This window comes from Sander lucioperca, chromosome 11 (genome assembly GCF_008315115.2).
Source record: "Sander lucioperca isolate FBNREF2018 chromosome 11, SLUC_FBN_1.2, whole genome shotgun sequence".
Lineage (NCBI taxonomy): Eukaryota > Metazoa > Chordata > Actinopteri > Perciformes > Percidae > Sander > Sander lucioperca.
Genome location: NC_050183.1, coordinates 11,455,930 through 11,471,507, shown reverse-complemented (window position 1 = coordinate 11,471,507; position 15,578 = coordinate 11,455,930). Strand labels below are relative to the sequence as shown.

Genomic DNA, 15,578 nt, shown 5'->3' with positions numbered 1-15,578 from the left:
TGTCTCGTTGGAACTACAGCTTGCAATGAGACAACCTGTAGGGGGACCGAAGAGGGAAAGTTACATAGTATGCCTTTAATTCTTATGCATTAAATTGAGGGGACTGGATTGACTTTTCACATTGCCACTGACTGCGTTTGCCTTTTTGCAGGAGATAGATTACAGAGACAGATACATTGATTGGCTTCGTTTGAATTTCCAAAAGAAGGGTTGAACCCTGGTCAGATAACCACTTTTAATTTGCGCAATTTTTGTCTAATAAAAATTCTATAAAATTGAAGGATGGGTTTTTTGAGAAAAGAAGCTTTGTGCAATGTGTAGGGGAGTTAGCTGAGTTCACCAAAAGTGGTTTGACATGAATAGGTCAAAAGGTCAATCCGCATAATAGATTTATAGCATTTTTTTACATAAAAAAAATTTATAAAATCAAAGGATGGGTTTTTTGAGAAAATAAGCTTTGTGTTATGTGTAGGGGGGTTAGCTGAGTTCATCAGAAGTATTTTGACATGAATAGGTCAAAATGGCAAGCCGCATAATAGATTTCTCGAATGTGTCGAATATCCAATGTCCAATATAAAACCAACTTTAGCACGGTTGACTTTACTTGGGCTGTGCGTCTGTGCGTCTACTGGCTGGGTTGTGAACCTATGGGTGCGGAGGGAGTCTGAGCAAAGGAAGCTGACAGGATGCAGCTTCGCCTCAGCGGGCCTCATCCCTCCATCCTCCCGGCGGGGCGATGCACTGTGCGTTATGACGCCAGGCCGTTTGACGAGTGCATTACGTGGGACTGGCAGAGCAGCACAGCAGCCTGGATTCTCGTTATGTAATGCATCGGATGCTGCTGCTCGACGGAGAGAAGCTGGGGGGGGGAACTGACGGATGGCTGATTTAGTGACAAATAACGGTGCGTTGGCTTGACTGAACGTAGGCTAGCCGTCGACAAGAACAATGCTAACTGTAAATCGCTGGAGTGCAGAGTGAGCGAGCCGTCAGTGGGCCTATCCCTGAGGTGCACACACGTCTGGAGCCTGCGGAAGCTGCACAGCCTTTTTCTCTTTCAGGCGAGCCCTTTCTGTCTCTGTTTAAAACCGTCTCCCGTATCAGTTCAAATAAACCAATGCGGGTTTGTTTTAGAAAAGAAACCGATTCATATTTAGTTCTCCATCGCTCTGGTGTAGTCCAACAGCCGCGGGGCTGTCAACAATGGCGGGTCCCGAGCAGTCCCAGCAGCAGCAGCAGCAGGTAGAGGAGAAGGCAGAGTACATAGATGATGCTGAGATGGCCCTGCAGGGTATTAACATGCTGCTTAACAACGGCTTCAAAGAGAGCGACGAGCTTTTCAGGAGATACAGGTAATTATTTGATGCGATATATATAAGAATGTGTTGCAGTGTTTTGCATGGCTTTAATACCCTTTAATAGCAGCAATTCAAAACACTAGGTACAGCATATACTACCACTATGCAAACACTGAAAACATTGCTCCACATATATAATAATAATTCAAATAAATGACATATTATTAGGTTCCAAATGCTTGTTTATGAGTGATTGGGGGTCTATTGGCCCCAGGTCTTACCGGTTACTGGTTTACCGTTGGCATGCTGTAGACCACCTCTATTTTAATGTTTCTAACAGAAAGATGAGATTTTCATCATGGAGACAAGCAGCACAAGGTGACCACAATGTCCCCCTGCACATCAGACAGATTTTTGAAGATTCCTATGTTTTGGGGCCATTTTTCCTTTTTACAATAAATTAATACATTTGATAGCTAACAGCGTGAGGTGGATGCAACATGTCAAACAGATAGTAGTCACACCTTGACATCAGCCATGACAGCTGAACATGGGGATTGTGGCTGCACCTGCACACAAGTTACCATCCACAACTCCTATTAGTTATGCATACAGTATAATCTATTCTCTTCTGCTTTCTGGTTGCTGATACAGAGGTGTGCCACAGCTATAGGAAGACAACGCTTGAGATTGTGTCGTAATTACAATTTTCAACAGAATATCCAACTGAGTTTGTTTTCTGTTTTCTTCTGTGGTCTCCACATCTTTCTCCTTTCTATTCTCTGTGTAGGACCCAGAGTCCACTGATGAGCTTTGGGGCCAGTTTCGTCAGTTTCCTGGTGAGTTTCCTCTCAACTGGAGATAACGTGATCAAACAAAAATGCCAGAGGACATAGCAGTTAGTGTTAAAACATAGCAATTATGATATTAATTTAACTTCATAACTGATATAGCAGCAGAGATAGATTTGAGCCCCTACCGTCACCGTTCATAAGGAAACCACCCAGTATCACCTGAAATAACCCAATCTGTCAGATTGGTTGCTATTGTCACCACTGGCATCCTCTCCCTGGCTTTTCAAAACATTAACATAATGGATGTTTCCTCTCAACAACAGCATTGCTCTTGCAGAGAAGCACATTACAGTAACGTTGCGTCCTTCGCAAGTGGGAGAGGGAGAATTCACACACACACACACACACACACTCGCAGAAAATAAGGCCAGAGGTGATGTCATCCTCTGTCCCCAGATGTTAAATGGCCTTGAAGGCAGTGGGGTTAGTGACATCTGACCATTATGTGGGCATTCATACATGTGCTGGGGTTAGTTAAAATGCAGTATAAATGGAAAGAATGCCTCAGTTCTAGAAGAAAATATCAAAATGCTCAACCACAAAACCTATCTCTAAATGTCACTCAAATATCACTACATTTTGTACTGCCTGCTTCATTTATGATTGTGTGATTATTACCTCACTCGTTAAGGGTGATCTGAAGAGGTTTCAGCAGCATCAGAGCAAAGATTTTCTGCATGTGTTGGCTGTGTAGCATCTTTCCAACTCCAAATACACAGCTGTACGGATGTCACTGTGTTCTTCCATTCACTGTCATGCAGAAAGAGCCCTTTGTCCTTCTAGGACTGTTACTTAACACGCCTTCCCTCTTATTACAGTTTGTAAGCCAGCCCAAGCATAGATCTCCTCTGTAAAACAAGAACATTTGATATTAGAATAATAATGCAATGCATTAGTGCTTTTAAAATAAAACAGATTTATTATGAACAAAACGTTTTATTGCATTGCAGAACGCCATGATGACATTTGAGGAGGAGAAGATGCAGACGGCCTGTGACGACCTGAGGACCACTGAGAAACTGTGTGAGAGCGACAGCTCCGGAGTCATAGAGACAATCAGAAACAAGATTAAAAAAAGTGTGAGTACATCTATGGACAATTGAAAAAATGTTATATGGACTGTTGCATGGCAACCTTGAAACTTTTAACTAATGGTGCTATACTGTCAAAGTTGAGCAGCAAGAACACTAATTCACACATATAGATTTTTGTGAACAAACAGTTAGTTTGTGTGAACAAACAGGATTCCATCGTCGCTGATGTCTCTTAATATGGCCGCCAGAACAGGTTGCTGTTCAGATAGCACTGTTTATATCCTCGGCATCTGGCCTAATGATGCAGGCAGCAGTGAGATCATGCCAAACCCACTCACAGATTTGATTAGTGCTTCTGTGAAATGTAATTAACAAACTTAGTGAGGAGTGTGGGGGCTGTCTAGCAACTCTGGGTCATTCAGGAAAACTCTGGCTGCCAGCCTCTGGGTGAAGTTGCAGGTTATGTGTATTACTGCATATTGAATATGTGTGTGTGTGTGTGTGTGTGTGTGTGTGTGTGTGTGCGTGTGTGTGTGTTTGTGTGTGCGTGACACAGATGGACTCACAGAGGTCAGGAGTTGTGGTCGTGGACCGCCTACAGAGACAGATTATCGTTGCTGACTGTCAGGTGTACCTTGCCGTGCTCTCCTTCGTCAAGCAGGAACTTTCAGGTAATCAAATCGAACCCACGAGAGTGTAACCTTAAATGTCTATCTTTCATGGCAACCAGTTTTGAAGGCATTATGTCATCATGGTGTGTGTCTCACTGTATGACTGACTGCATGTAGTGCATAGAATGTATATAAATTCTTATGAATAGTAGAACTCAAGAACAAGATGGTAAACATGTCATACTTACAGATAAACAGTGTAGAGCAGAGTACCTGGTTTTATTTAGGAGCACATCTATACATGTTAATAAGAAATAACTGAATTTGTAATAATGATTGTAATTACTGTATAAAGTCAGGTGTGTCAGTATAAAAATATTTGTTTAGTATATTTTCTCCATTAATCGATTGATTGTTTGGTTTGCGCAACCAATAGTCCAAAATTACAATTTATTGAAAATAAAATGTTATTAATAAAATAAAAATGAAAAGCAGCAAGTCTTCACTTTGTGGAACTAAAACCATTAGATGTTTTTGAATGAAAATCATTTAAAAGATCAAAATAGTCATAGTAATTCATTTTCTCTCCAACGAGTAATCGATTAATTGGCTAATCTTTTCAGCTGTACCTTTACATACTGTACTGTAGTATACAAAACTACATATTTTATAAGCTCTCCATATGGTTTGTATATCATATCTTAATTTGTAAAGTAACTAGTAGATAGTTAGTCAAATAATTGTAGTGAAGTAAAAAGTACAATGTTTCCATCTGAATTGTAGTAAGTATAAGTAGAAAGTGGCATAAGTCTCAAGTAAAGTACAAATGCCTCAAATTTGTAATTTGTATTCTACCACTAGTTAGCATGTTAACATTTGCTAATTAGCACTGATGAAAACTTAAGGGATCACCAAAGTTTTAACAGTTCATCCTGAAGGGAACATGAATATATGTAACACATTTCATGGCAATCCATCAAATAGTTGTTGAGATACTTCAGTCTGGACCAAAGTGGTGGACCGACTGACTGACAGACAGACTGACATTGGAAATGTCTCATGAAAACCTCATCAAAAGTATCTTGTTCACATTTCCACTAACAGCTTATATCAAAGGAGGCTGGATTCTACGTAAGGCGTGGAAAATGTACAATAAGTGCCACAGTGACATCAGCCAGCTGCAGGAAGCCTGTCAGCAGGGGCCCTCTGTCCACCAGGAGTCCCTCTCGACGGACAACGCCAACCACAACGTGGCAGTGGAGAACTGCGTGACGGCCGAGGCCCTGGACCGGCTCAAAGGCTCTGTCAGCTTCGGCTACGGCCTCTTCCACCTGTGCATCTCCATGGTACCACCACACCTGCTCAAGATTATCAACCTGCTGGGTTTCCCTGGTGACCGTCTCCAGGGCCTGTCCTCCCTGATGTATGCAAGTGAGAGCAGGGACATGAAGGCACCACTCGCTACGTGAGTAGTAGTCTTCTATTGTACTCCTTTATTTCTTTTTTTACAGAGACACTTATAGCATTGGAGGGGGGCATATCCTTGTGAAATAAACTGTACAACCGTAGTTAACTTAAGCCTTTAAAGCAGCTATAAGCAATATTTTTATATTAAGAATCGACAAATTGTAATGTGAAAAGTGCCGCTCCACAGCTGACTAACCCACAAATTATCACCCAACTCTGCATCAATGGCCCTGTTCAGACCTGGCATTAGCATGCATCAAGTGGACAGCTCTAAGTACATGTGTGAACACACCCAAGACGCATTTAGGGCGCATTGAGATCCGATCGCTCAGACCACATTCAGAGATTTCCACACAAATGGTCACATTCGTTTAGAAGTGTGCATGTAAATGTGTCCGGGGCCACTGACGTCCTCTGCCTAAGCCTAAGGGTAGTGATTCTAAAATCACGTAAGTTGGCTTTTAAGTTGACGTCTGAACATTTCTAAAAGCCCACAGATATATATTACTAGTGCGTCAAACATCTTTCTGGTTTGCCTGGAACACCCCAAGAGATAGACCTAGTATATATTGTTTTGATTTCTTCTTTTTATTTTAATTTCTGACAGAGCAGACACGGGAAGTGCATTGCTGCCTAGTTAAAAACAACAACACATTTGGTACTAGCAACCCATTACAAAAGACATAATACATTAGTTCACAGGATGTTTTTTTATCCAATGAATTATGATTATCCTGGCCCCCATAATTAGAACCTTCTGCATAGCATGATCTCTAGTAACCTCTGCTTTCACTGGTATGCTGTAACTACTGATAATGCCACTATATAATATATTTCAAATAAGGTAGGTGTGTGTTTCACCTGTAAAAATATGTGAACCAGTTCCAAGCCCCTTTTTACATGTCGTCGCTGTTGGATGAAAACCTTGTATGTCTAAAACGGTTGCTTTTTAGGAAATGAAAAAGGCTCATTTGGAAACCGTATATTGAGGTATTTACCTTGGACAAAGTCAGATGATAATCGCCTCGTCACTGTTTAAATATTTGTAAAACCCACAGGCAGACGTAAAGGGTGACCAATAGCATTGATTTATGAAAAGTAATTAAAATGACGAATTATTGAAATGCAAGGTTTCAGCCCGACAGCGACGATGTGAAACATAGACCTACCCTAATTTAAATATATTCTATACTGCCAATATTAGTACATATTTAGCTGCATATTTACCTTTCATAAATATGCAGTGTAATTCAGATTGTGATGGAGCTTCAGATCCCAGATTTCAGACTGGCTGTAATGATTCTCCTGTTGTGTTGCTCAGGTTGGCCCTCTTGTGGTACCACACAGTAGTGCTGCCTTTCTTTGCCCTGGATGGCTCTGATACACATGAGGGGCTGCTGGAAGCCAAAGCTATTCTGCAGAGAAAGTCAGTGGTTTACCCCAACTCATCCCTCTTCATGTTCTTTAAAGGACGAGTTCACAGACTAGAGGTATGTGCAGCAGGCTCAGGGCTGCTAACAACCAGTGACAGATAAGACAAACTTTAACAAGTCTATTGAAGCTTAAAGGTGCAATATGTAATACTGACAGCTAGTGTTTAAAATAGTTACTGCAGTACAAATTAAATTTTTTTTTCGTTTTTACAGGTATATCTGGCAACCCGACAACACACAGGCCAAAACACAAACAGACATTACATCACGGAACGGACATTTCAAAAAGAGAAAATACTGGCATTAGCACTGTTTCAGAAAAGATAGTATTTCAACTTAGAATGTTTCCTTAATATCTGATGACGCATTGGGTTCATTTTTGGATTCATTACAGTAAAAATATTACATGTTGGACCTTTAAAGTGGTTTATTTGTGTTTGTAATGCTAGATAAAGACATTGGATGGCAAATATACTGCACAGTAGACAAACCTTTTGTTGTTTACCATAGGCTGGTACAGCACTCTCTGTTCAAGCACATATCATTAATATGCATGTCAGATGGTTCATTAACTCACCAACATCTAATCTACTATTTATCTAACTCTCATTCAACACATGCATGTAGTGTGTGTCTAACATAACTACCGTTACCTGTGTGTGTGTGTGTGTGTGTGTGTGTGTGTGTGTGTGTGTGTGTGTGTGTGTGTGTGTGTGTGTGTGTGTGTGTGTGTGTGTGTGTGTGTGTGTGCTCTCTCTGTCCCCAGTGCCATATCAACAGTGCTTTGGCCTGTTTCCATGATGCATTAGAGCTTGCATCAGATCAAAGAGAGATCCAGCATGTGTGTCTCTATGAGATTGGTACGTGTTTGCTCATCAGGTTAGTTGGGACATACTGGCACTTGGCATACAGCACAGGAAGGGATTAATTTGTCTCTGTCTGCTTGTCTATGTTTCAGGTTGGTGTAGCATGATAGAGATGAATTTTGAAGATGCATACACGTCGTTTGAAAGGCTGAAGAATGAGTCGCGATGGTCGCAGTGCTACTACGCCTACTTGACCGGAGGTAATCCTTTCACATTTTAACGTATGCTAACACTGCTGGGATGTTTCTACTCTGTAGTTTATATCATTTTTTTTTGTATTTTTTTCCCAGTGTGTCAGGGTGCTTCGGGTGACCTAGATGGAGCAAGCGGCGTTTTCAAAGATGTGCAGAAGCTGTTCAAGAGAAAAAACAACCAAATAGAGCAGTTTGCTGTCAAAAGGGTGGGTTTTGCTGCAAAGTTTGCTCTTTTTGTCTCTTTCGAAAGTCATCACAAGTGTGTCACAAAAGTTGTCCTCTGTCTGATCCTTATCTGCAGGCTGAGCGATTGAGAAAGATCTCGCCCACCAGAGAGCTATGCATCCTTGGTGTAATTGAAGTGCTGTATCTGTGGAAAGCGCTTCCAAACTGCTCCTCATCTAAACTGCAGATAATGAATCAGGGTGAATGGAACCTTTATGATTCATAGCAACATAACCAAGTTACCTGCAGCTAGGCCTGTCGCGATAGTCAATAAATCAATTAATCGCACAAAAAAAAATTAGCTCGATAATTTTTCCGGCCGCGATAATTCCCATTTGCATGCTTGTTTGTTTTCCTTGTGTGTCTCTCTCTCTCTCTCTCTCTCTCTCTCTCTCTCTCTCTCTCTCTCTCTCTCTCTCTCTCTACCAAAGAGACTGGAGGACCACTCTCGGTTCCTTAGCGTAACGAGGAGTGAACCCTCGTCAGTCGCATGCTCTTTGTGTGGGCGGGACTCCTGACGGAGCGAGAGAGACAGAAAGTTGAGAGTTGGAGCAGGGTTTCAGGAAAGTGGCTGCATGTGTCCGACAATGCAGAGCATTAACCGGTACAAGCCTACAGCTGTCCATGTGTCAGAGGCTCCCGGATGGTGAACTGAGACTCCGTTACCTGCTTGTCGGTCAACGGTTAATGATCGGTTATTTAATTTCATTGTGCTTTCTTTTGGAAGGCTGGCTGCCAAAAATTGCCACTTACTAGCTAATACATTAGCCTGAGGTAAACAATAGCTATCAGTAAACAGAATTGATGTGGTGGCTGGCAGTGTGTGTGCCAGTGTGTGTGTGTGTGTGTGTGTGTGTGTGTGTGTGTGTGTGTGTGTGTGTGTGTGTGTGTGTGTGTGTGTGTGTGTGTGTGTGTGTGTGTGTCGGCCCGCCCCCGCGGAGCTCCGACCTGCAGAGGAGCAGAAGAAAGTCAGATAGCCATATAGATATAGATAGATATAATTTATTAATTATATATTATTATTTAAATTTAATATTTAGTGTTTAATAAATAATTGTTAAATGTAATACAGAGTCTGTAGTCTATCGCACAAACACTCGAGGAATGCTGCAAACATTTGACAGCCAGTACGAATTACCTGGGAGAACATACGGGTCACAAACGGCAACTCCACAACTGTACAACAGCGTGAAAGACGACATACTAAAGGAGATCAAAGACATATTGTGGATATTTAAAATGTCTTCCAGTTCCAGTGTTAAATATTCTTTAGAAATAAAAGTTTATTGATCTTTGAAAAGGTGTACCTGCATTATTATGTCATTATCATTATATTAGATGAAAATGGTCTCGGAACGACAATATTATCGTTTATCGCAATAATTTCTGGTACAATTTAACTTCCAGCAAAATTTGTTATCGTGACAGGCCTACCTGCAGCCGGATTTCTAAGAATTTCATTTTCCCCTGTGTGATAATTTCCTCTGTATGTCTGCTCAGTGTTACAGAGTTTAGATTTGGCTTCGTTTAGAGGCCTGAAACACCTTCTTCTTGGTGCCATTCACAAATGTCATGGAAATATGAGGGATGCTGTTCAGGTATATGTCTACATTTAGCACTGAATGACTTTGCTGTTAATCTACACTTTGAATGTTACTCAGCTTGCTCTCCTATCCATTTTATCTGTGATCCAGTCACTCCAGCTGGCTGCTAGAGATGAGTATGGACGACAGATCAACTCATATGTTCAGCCGTATGCCGTCTATGAGCTTGGATGTATACTCCTTGCAAAACAGGAGGTCAGTCTGCCAGCATTCACATTTTTATTTGAAATAAACTAATGGAGCCACATGTATCAGTTATAATCTAGTCTTTTTTGTATTGCAATTCAGACTCTGGCAAGGGGAAGATCATTGCTACTTCAAGCCAAGGTAAAAATATTTACATAGCAATTATCTAAATTTTAAATCATTTGAATTTCCCAGATGTTTCAATACATTTTTAAATTCTATCTATCAATCTAAAATGTTTTAGGAGGATTTCACAGGCTACGACTTTGAGAACAGGCTTCATGTCCGCATCCATTCAGCTCTGGCTTCTTTGAAGGAAGTAGTGCCTCAGTGACTCCAGGAAGGGAAGCTACAATGGCTCAAGCTATGCTCATGGCAAGTTTTAAGCCATTCAAAATAACTGTATGACACCCCAGTGAACATACTCATGTATTTTTCATTCTTAAAGGATTTAGGGAAATACACTTGTTTGTCATTTTACCCAGTCAGATTGATATAAAGTGTCATCTCTGTTCATTTTGTACAGAGATGTATACGTTTGTACATGTGTTCATACTAGCTTAGCACAAAGTAAATGGAAATGGCTAGCCTACCTATGGCTAGCCAGTTAAAAACTAAGCTAAAACCTTCAACGCTATGATACCAGTACAGACTTCTTCTTCGCCAGCAAGCTAGTCACCAATGCATCCATACATGGTTTTGTTATTGCAGTGCACAAACCAGACAAGCCCACAAATGGGACAGGACTGTTGGGACGCTGCACTCCACAAAGTAGTTGTTGGTAAAAGAAATTGCTTCAACTGCTTGTAAAACCATGAGTTTTTGCATTTCTGTTTTATGGCTTGATCAGAAATAGTATTCACTGTATAGATAAGACATATTTAGTGTTGTTAGAAGGTAGACTTTCAGTTTGATGGAGCTAAACTAGCTGTTTCCCCTTGCTTCCTGTCCTAGCGCTAAGCTAGGCTAAACACGTCCCTGGCCTATTTCTGAACAGGTTGCACAGAAATGAAATATATATCAATCCTCGACCCTGGGCAAAACAACAAACAAGCAAATTTCCCCAAATCTGTAACTGTGTTTTCGGCACCCAAATGTATTATTAGCTAGCTAGTTACAATTTTCCTCATTAACGTGTGTATTTGGAGGATATCAGTAATGCCTCCTCTCCCGTCAGTAAGCAATTCAGCACAAAAAATAGCATTTTAATGAGATCACATGTCCCTTAATAGTAAAAATATAATTAAACACACAGGTATTTGTGTTTTTCACATTCTTTAAAAACAGGCAAATTACATTTGAGCATCTTACTTCAATAATAATCGCATATTATGAAAAAGATGAGGGACATCTGTTTGTAAAATTGCAAATGGGTTGATTCATATCACAAAGGGGCCACTTACTATAATCACAATTGAAATAAAATGACAAACTTGTAGTCAAATTAGTTACCATGGGAATCGTTAAATAACGTCAAAAAATGTCACCCTACATCACACATAGTCATCATCACACAACTCGGCTATTCACATTCAAGTAGTTAGACGTCATAAATTTATAATTGAGAAATCACCACACTTCACAATGCCCTAATAATGTTTTTGATGTGATAACACCGGGCATTGATCCTGTGCACTATGCATGGCATGGCAGGGTAACCGTGGCGATAAGACTGTGCTGAAGTCACATGTACCTCTATGTCCATTCCTGCAAATACATACTGTATATAAGGTATTTTAATACAGTACACTCTGTACTGTGATATTACCATTGAAAGGTGCTGTTAAATGTCAGCCTAATTAACATATAGTACTAGTGACTTATTTTAATAGTGTTTTAGTGATACAAGCTTTTGAAATTAGTCCATAATAGTGACAAGTTTATTTATTACAGAAAAGAAGTTGTACTTTTGCAAGTGTCATTTACAGTATGCTATTTTAGTTTGAAATCCTGTGATGGCCAGCAGGATAGACTGCAGTGTTGTGATTAAGCTGGTTCATAAGTATGATCTTAACTTGGACAATGAATAATATTTCTGTGATAAGAATGATTTTAACAAACTTTCTCTACACAGTTTCACACTGTACATCATTCTGTGCAGGGTATTGACTTTTATTAATGAGCACTCTTTTTCTCATGCAAGCAATATAAGTGAAAGGAGGGCATCTTACTGAGGTTTTCAACAATGACTATCTGTGTTTTTTAGGGCTGTCAGCGTTAACGCGTTAATCGCGATGCGATTAAGGGCCAGCACGATGCGATACATTTTTTTTAATCGCATGCCGGCATTTATTAATTTATTTTACACTTCACTCGGCTTCGCGTCGTGCCTAACAGGCTACTGTTTTGACCCTTTGCAGCACCATTACTTCTCATCAAGCTGCCACTTCCTCCTAACACATCCTGCTGCTGCAGGCTGCAGCATGATGGAGAAAGACAGCAGCAACACAATTTGAATGGAGCTTTTTATTTTCCAAAACTCCCGGACGGCTCGTAGACAAGTCGAAAGCCATATGCACATTTTGTAAAGCCGAATTAAAATATCACCGACGCACGTCAAGCTTGAGCTACCACCTACGGAGCTAAGCATAGTAGTACAGTTAACGAAACGGGTGGCAACTAACTGCAGACCTGTCAGCATCGTAGAGGACTCGGGTCTTAAAGGCCTTTCTACGGTTGGCATGTTCTGACCTGTCTCGTTGCCGTCGAGGGGGACAATAGTTTTCACGGATACACAGCCTGTACCACACGGAGAAAGCAGCCACACTGGAACTGCTGCAAACGCTGTCTCATTAACCGGTGATCACTGGACGTCAGTGAGTAATCAACATTATTTAGGAGTTACTAAACACTATATTGACTCTAGTAAGGAGAGGGATTTTTAGTTTTTTAGTTAGGTACTTGGAGGAATTGTGCAATAATGACAGATTCACACATTTTTCTTCTGTTTCTGTCAGTAAATAAATAATTACAAATCTTAAAATCAAGTTCATAAAGTAACTTTGTTTGCATTCATTTGATTCCCAATCAAGATACACTGGTAAAAATTGCTTTTGATTGTTAATATGTACTTAAAAACTGTTCTGAAATGCAAAATAATAGAATTTTAATCATGTGATAAAATATGCGATTAATTGCGATTAACTATAGAAATTCAGCGATTAATCGCGATTAAAAAAATGTAATCGTTTGACAGCCCTAGTGTTTTTCATCCCATGTTCAAGGTTTTGGACATGTGGATTTGTTTTGCTTATGCTACGCTGGTTAGACAAAGCCAGTCATCCCCTGTGGCTGTGACGGATGTAAACTGTGGTAAATGTTAGGGTGACTACTGTGCAAGTGGTGAGTGCAGTGCAAGTAACGTAACGGTGAAATGTAAGTAACCTTCCTGCTGTACCAAATAGATCTGTCACTGAAAGAATTTTTCCTTTTGTCGTGAGATTTTGTTGAAATTGAGTTAACGTGTCAAGATGATGGTGTTCCAATTCATCACTGAAATCTACAATAAACTGTTCTTCATTAATCTAGTCAAATATGTGGTGTTTTTCTTTGCCTTGAGTTCTTTTCTGATGATTCTGATGAATTGGATAGTTAGGATATTATATCCAATGTGTTAGGCTAGACATGATTGTGCAGTAATTCACATGGAAAACAATTAGGTGCCAGACCACTCTAAATATAAAATATTACACTATAAATCACTTGGTCCCGTTAAAGTGACTATATGTAACTTTGTAATGTTTCTGAAGCTTTTTTCATACAATGATCTTAAATGACCTGTAGCAGCAAACAAGACTAACAGTGAAAAGAACACTATTTTGATATAGTTTTTAGTAAGGCCTCTGCTCGGCTTTGCCAGACCCTCCTCCAAAGCGCGCTGAAGGAGGGTCTGGTTACTCCACATAGCATTCGGGGATGGGAGAAAAACGTGCTCTGGTTTATTGGCATTTCAGATTGGACAGATAGTCTAGCTAGCTGTCTGGATTTACCCTGCAGAGATCTGAGGAGCAGTTAACCATAGTCCTCACAAATCCACCAGAGGTTAGAACACCAACACAAAGACAGAGGAAGGAAACGGAAAGTACATGCATCTGGCGGAATTTCCTGCAGCACTGGAGGAATCCCGGAAGTGGAACGCAAAGGATATAAACCATTCTCTAAATACATCCATGATATAGACATATGGCGCTACAGTAACATATTCTGATGGGTCACAGATTTCTTTGTTACACCGGAAAGGCTGTGTTAGTATCCAGCCTTTTGAGCCAGGTAAAAGGTAAGAGGAGCTTTCTTTATATAGGCGTAATTGTATTTTAATTGTACTTTAGAAGTCATATGTTGTAGTTATGACTGACACTGGGGCAGGACCATCACAGAAAAAAAGGAAATTAAACAAAGAATAACTAAAATCTAAAAGGGAAAGGAAATCTACATCTCAGTAATCTACAGTGGGAAATACAGCACCGTAAAGAAAAGACCTACACTACCGCTTTAGTCCAAAGGGGCCGCTAGAACCAACACTAACTGAAAGTTACATACCTTGTGTGTATCTATGGTGTTGATTTATTTTTTTATTCCACCAGGGGGAGCTTATCTCACAGGCAGGACAGGACAGACCCCACAAAAATCAAATGAGCTACTGGTGGTACATTTCCTCAAGTACTGCACGTGTGTGTGTGTGTGTGTGTGTGTGTGTGTGTGTGTGTGTGTGTGTGTGTGTGTGTGTGTGTGTGTGTGTGTGTCAAATATTCAGAAAGCTAGACTATTGAAATAAGTACAAAATTGGCTGAAACATGATTAAGTTATTGTTGGTTAATTGCCTTATGTCATCCATCCACTGGTTACGATTGCACTAGATTTGTTATTTGTAATTTTAAAACGCAACGTGTGATTTTATTCATTTTGATTTCTTGAAATCATCAATGTGTCATAACATAGAATTCACCCTGGTATTCTTATAATATTTTCCAATCAAAATTAGCATCATCATTTTACTGACCATGGTAGCATCTATCATTCAGTGGATTATTTTTGTTTTTATTTGGGTGCCTGGATAGCTCAGTTGGTAGAGCGGGTGCCCATATATAGAGGGTTTACTCCTCAATACAGCGGACATAGGTTCAACTCTGACCTGTGGCCTTTTGCTGCATGTCATTCCCCCTCTCTCTCCCCTTTCATTTCTTCAGCTGTCCTATCAATAAAGGCCTAAAAATGCCCCAAAAAATAATCTTAAAAAATAGGTTTTTATTTATAATTCAATACATGATATTCTTGTCTCTGTTATTTCCATATTGAACGTGATTTAGGCTCTACATGCTTTGATAGACACACCAAGAGCGTTTCTTTAAGAAAACATGTCTGTCACACTAGGCTCAAGGCAACAGCTCACTCAACCAATAAATTATTCAGGCTCCTGTGCCACTGGATTTAGATATGGCAGAACAGAGCTGGGAGGCTGGGCAGAAACAATATCACCATTCCTTCTGAATCTTCCTGTATTGGACGCTGTACTTCTAAATAATCAAAAGACATTTCCTTTCACACTCACTTATAAAACTGAGCCTTCAGCTTTAAAACCATGAGGACAAGTGTATATGAGGTACCTCATCTAGCCTGTGGTGATTCATGCCAGTGACATCATCCTTTTTTAGCTGTTGTGATTCACATTCACTTCCTATATTTTTTGTGTGGTGTGGATACAGACCATTAGTTCCCAAACTGGGGTATGTCATGTACGCCTAGGGGTACAGGAAGTGATGTAGGGGGGGAAACACTGAAATAGACAATGGCTACACTACAAAACAGC

The 15,578-nt window shown here is 40.2% G+C and overlaps 1 protein-coding gene across 1 annotated transcript; it reads left to right on the top strand.

The window, feature by feature from the left end:
• The first annotated feature begins 643 nt into the window (after positions 1–643).
• LOC116058856 (tetratricopeptide repeat protein 39C-like) lies at positions 644–11,861 on the top strand. Its single transcript, XM_031311787.2, has 14 exons — positions 644–1,352; positions 2,089–2,137; positions 3,103–3,231; positions 3,743–3,857; positions 4,902–5,262; positions 6,586–6,754; positions 7,464–7,557; positions 7,656–7,763; positions 7,854–7,963; positions 8,059–8,182; positions 9,483–9,580; positions 9,677–9,781; positions 9,875–9,913; positions 10,017–11,861. The coding sequence occupies exons 1-14, from the start codon at positions 1,204–1,206 to the stop codon at positions 10,104–10,106; spliced, it is 1,740 nt and encodes a 579-aa protein (XP_031167647.1). The 5' UTR covers positions 644–1,203; the 3' UTR covers positions 10,107–11,861.
• Positions 11,862–15,578: the final 3,717 nt, after the last annotated feature.

Excerpts from the sequence above, each read along its gene's own strand:
- LOC116058856 (XM_031311787.2), top strand. The coding sequence starts at position 1,204 with ATGGCGGGTCCCGAGCAGTCCCAGCAGCAGCAGCAGCAGGTAGAGGAG. Across the intron at positions 6,755-7,463 it reads GACGAGTTCACAGACTAGAG|TGCCATATCAACAGTGCTTT; the intron begins GTATGTGCAGCA and ends CTCTGTCCCCAG. Across the intron at positions 8,183-9,482 it reads ACTGCAGATAATGAATCAGG|TGTTACAGAGTTTAGATTTG; the intron begins GTGAATGGAACC and ends ATGTCTGCTCAG.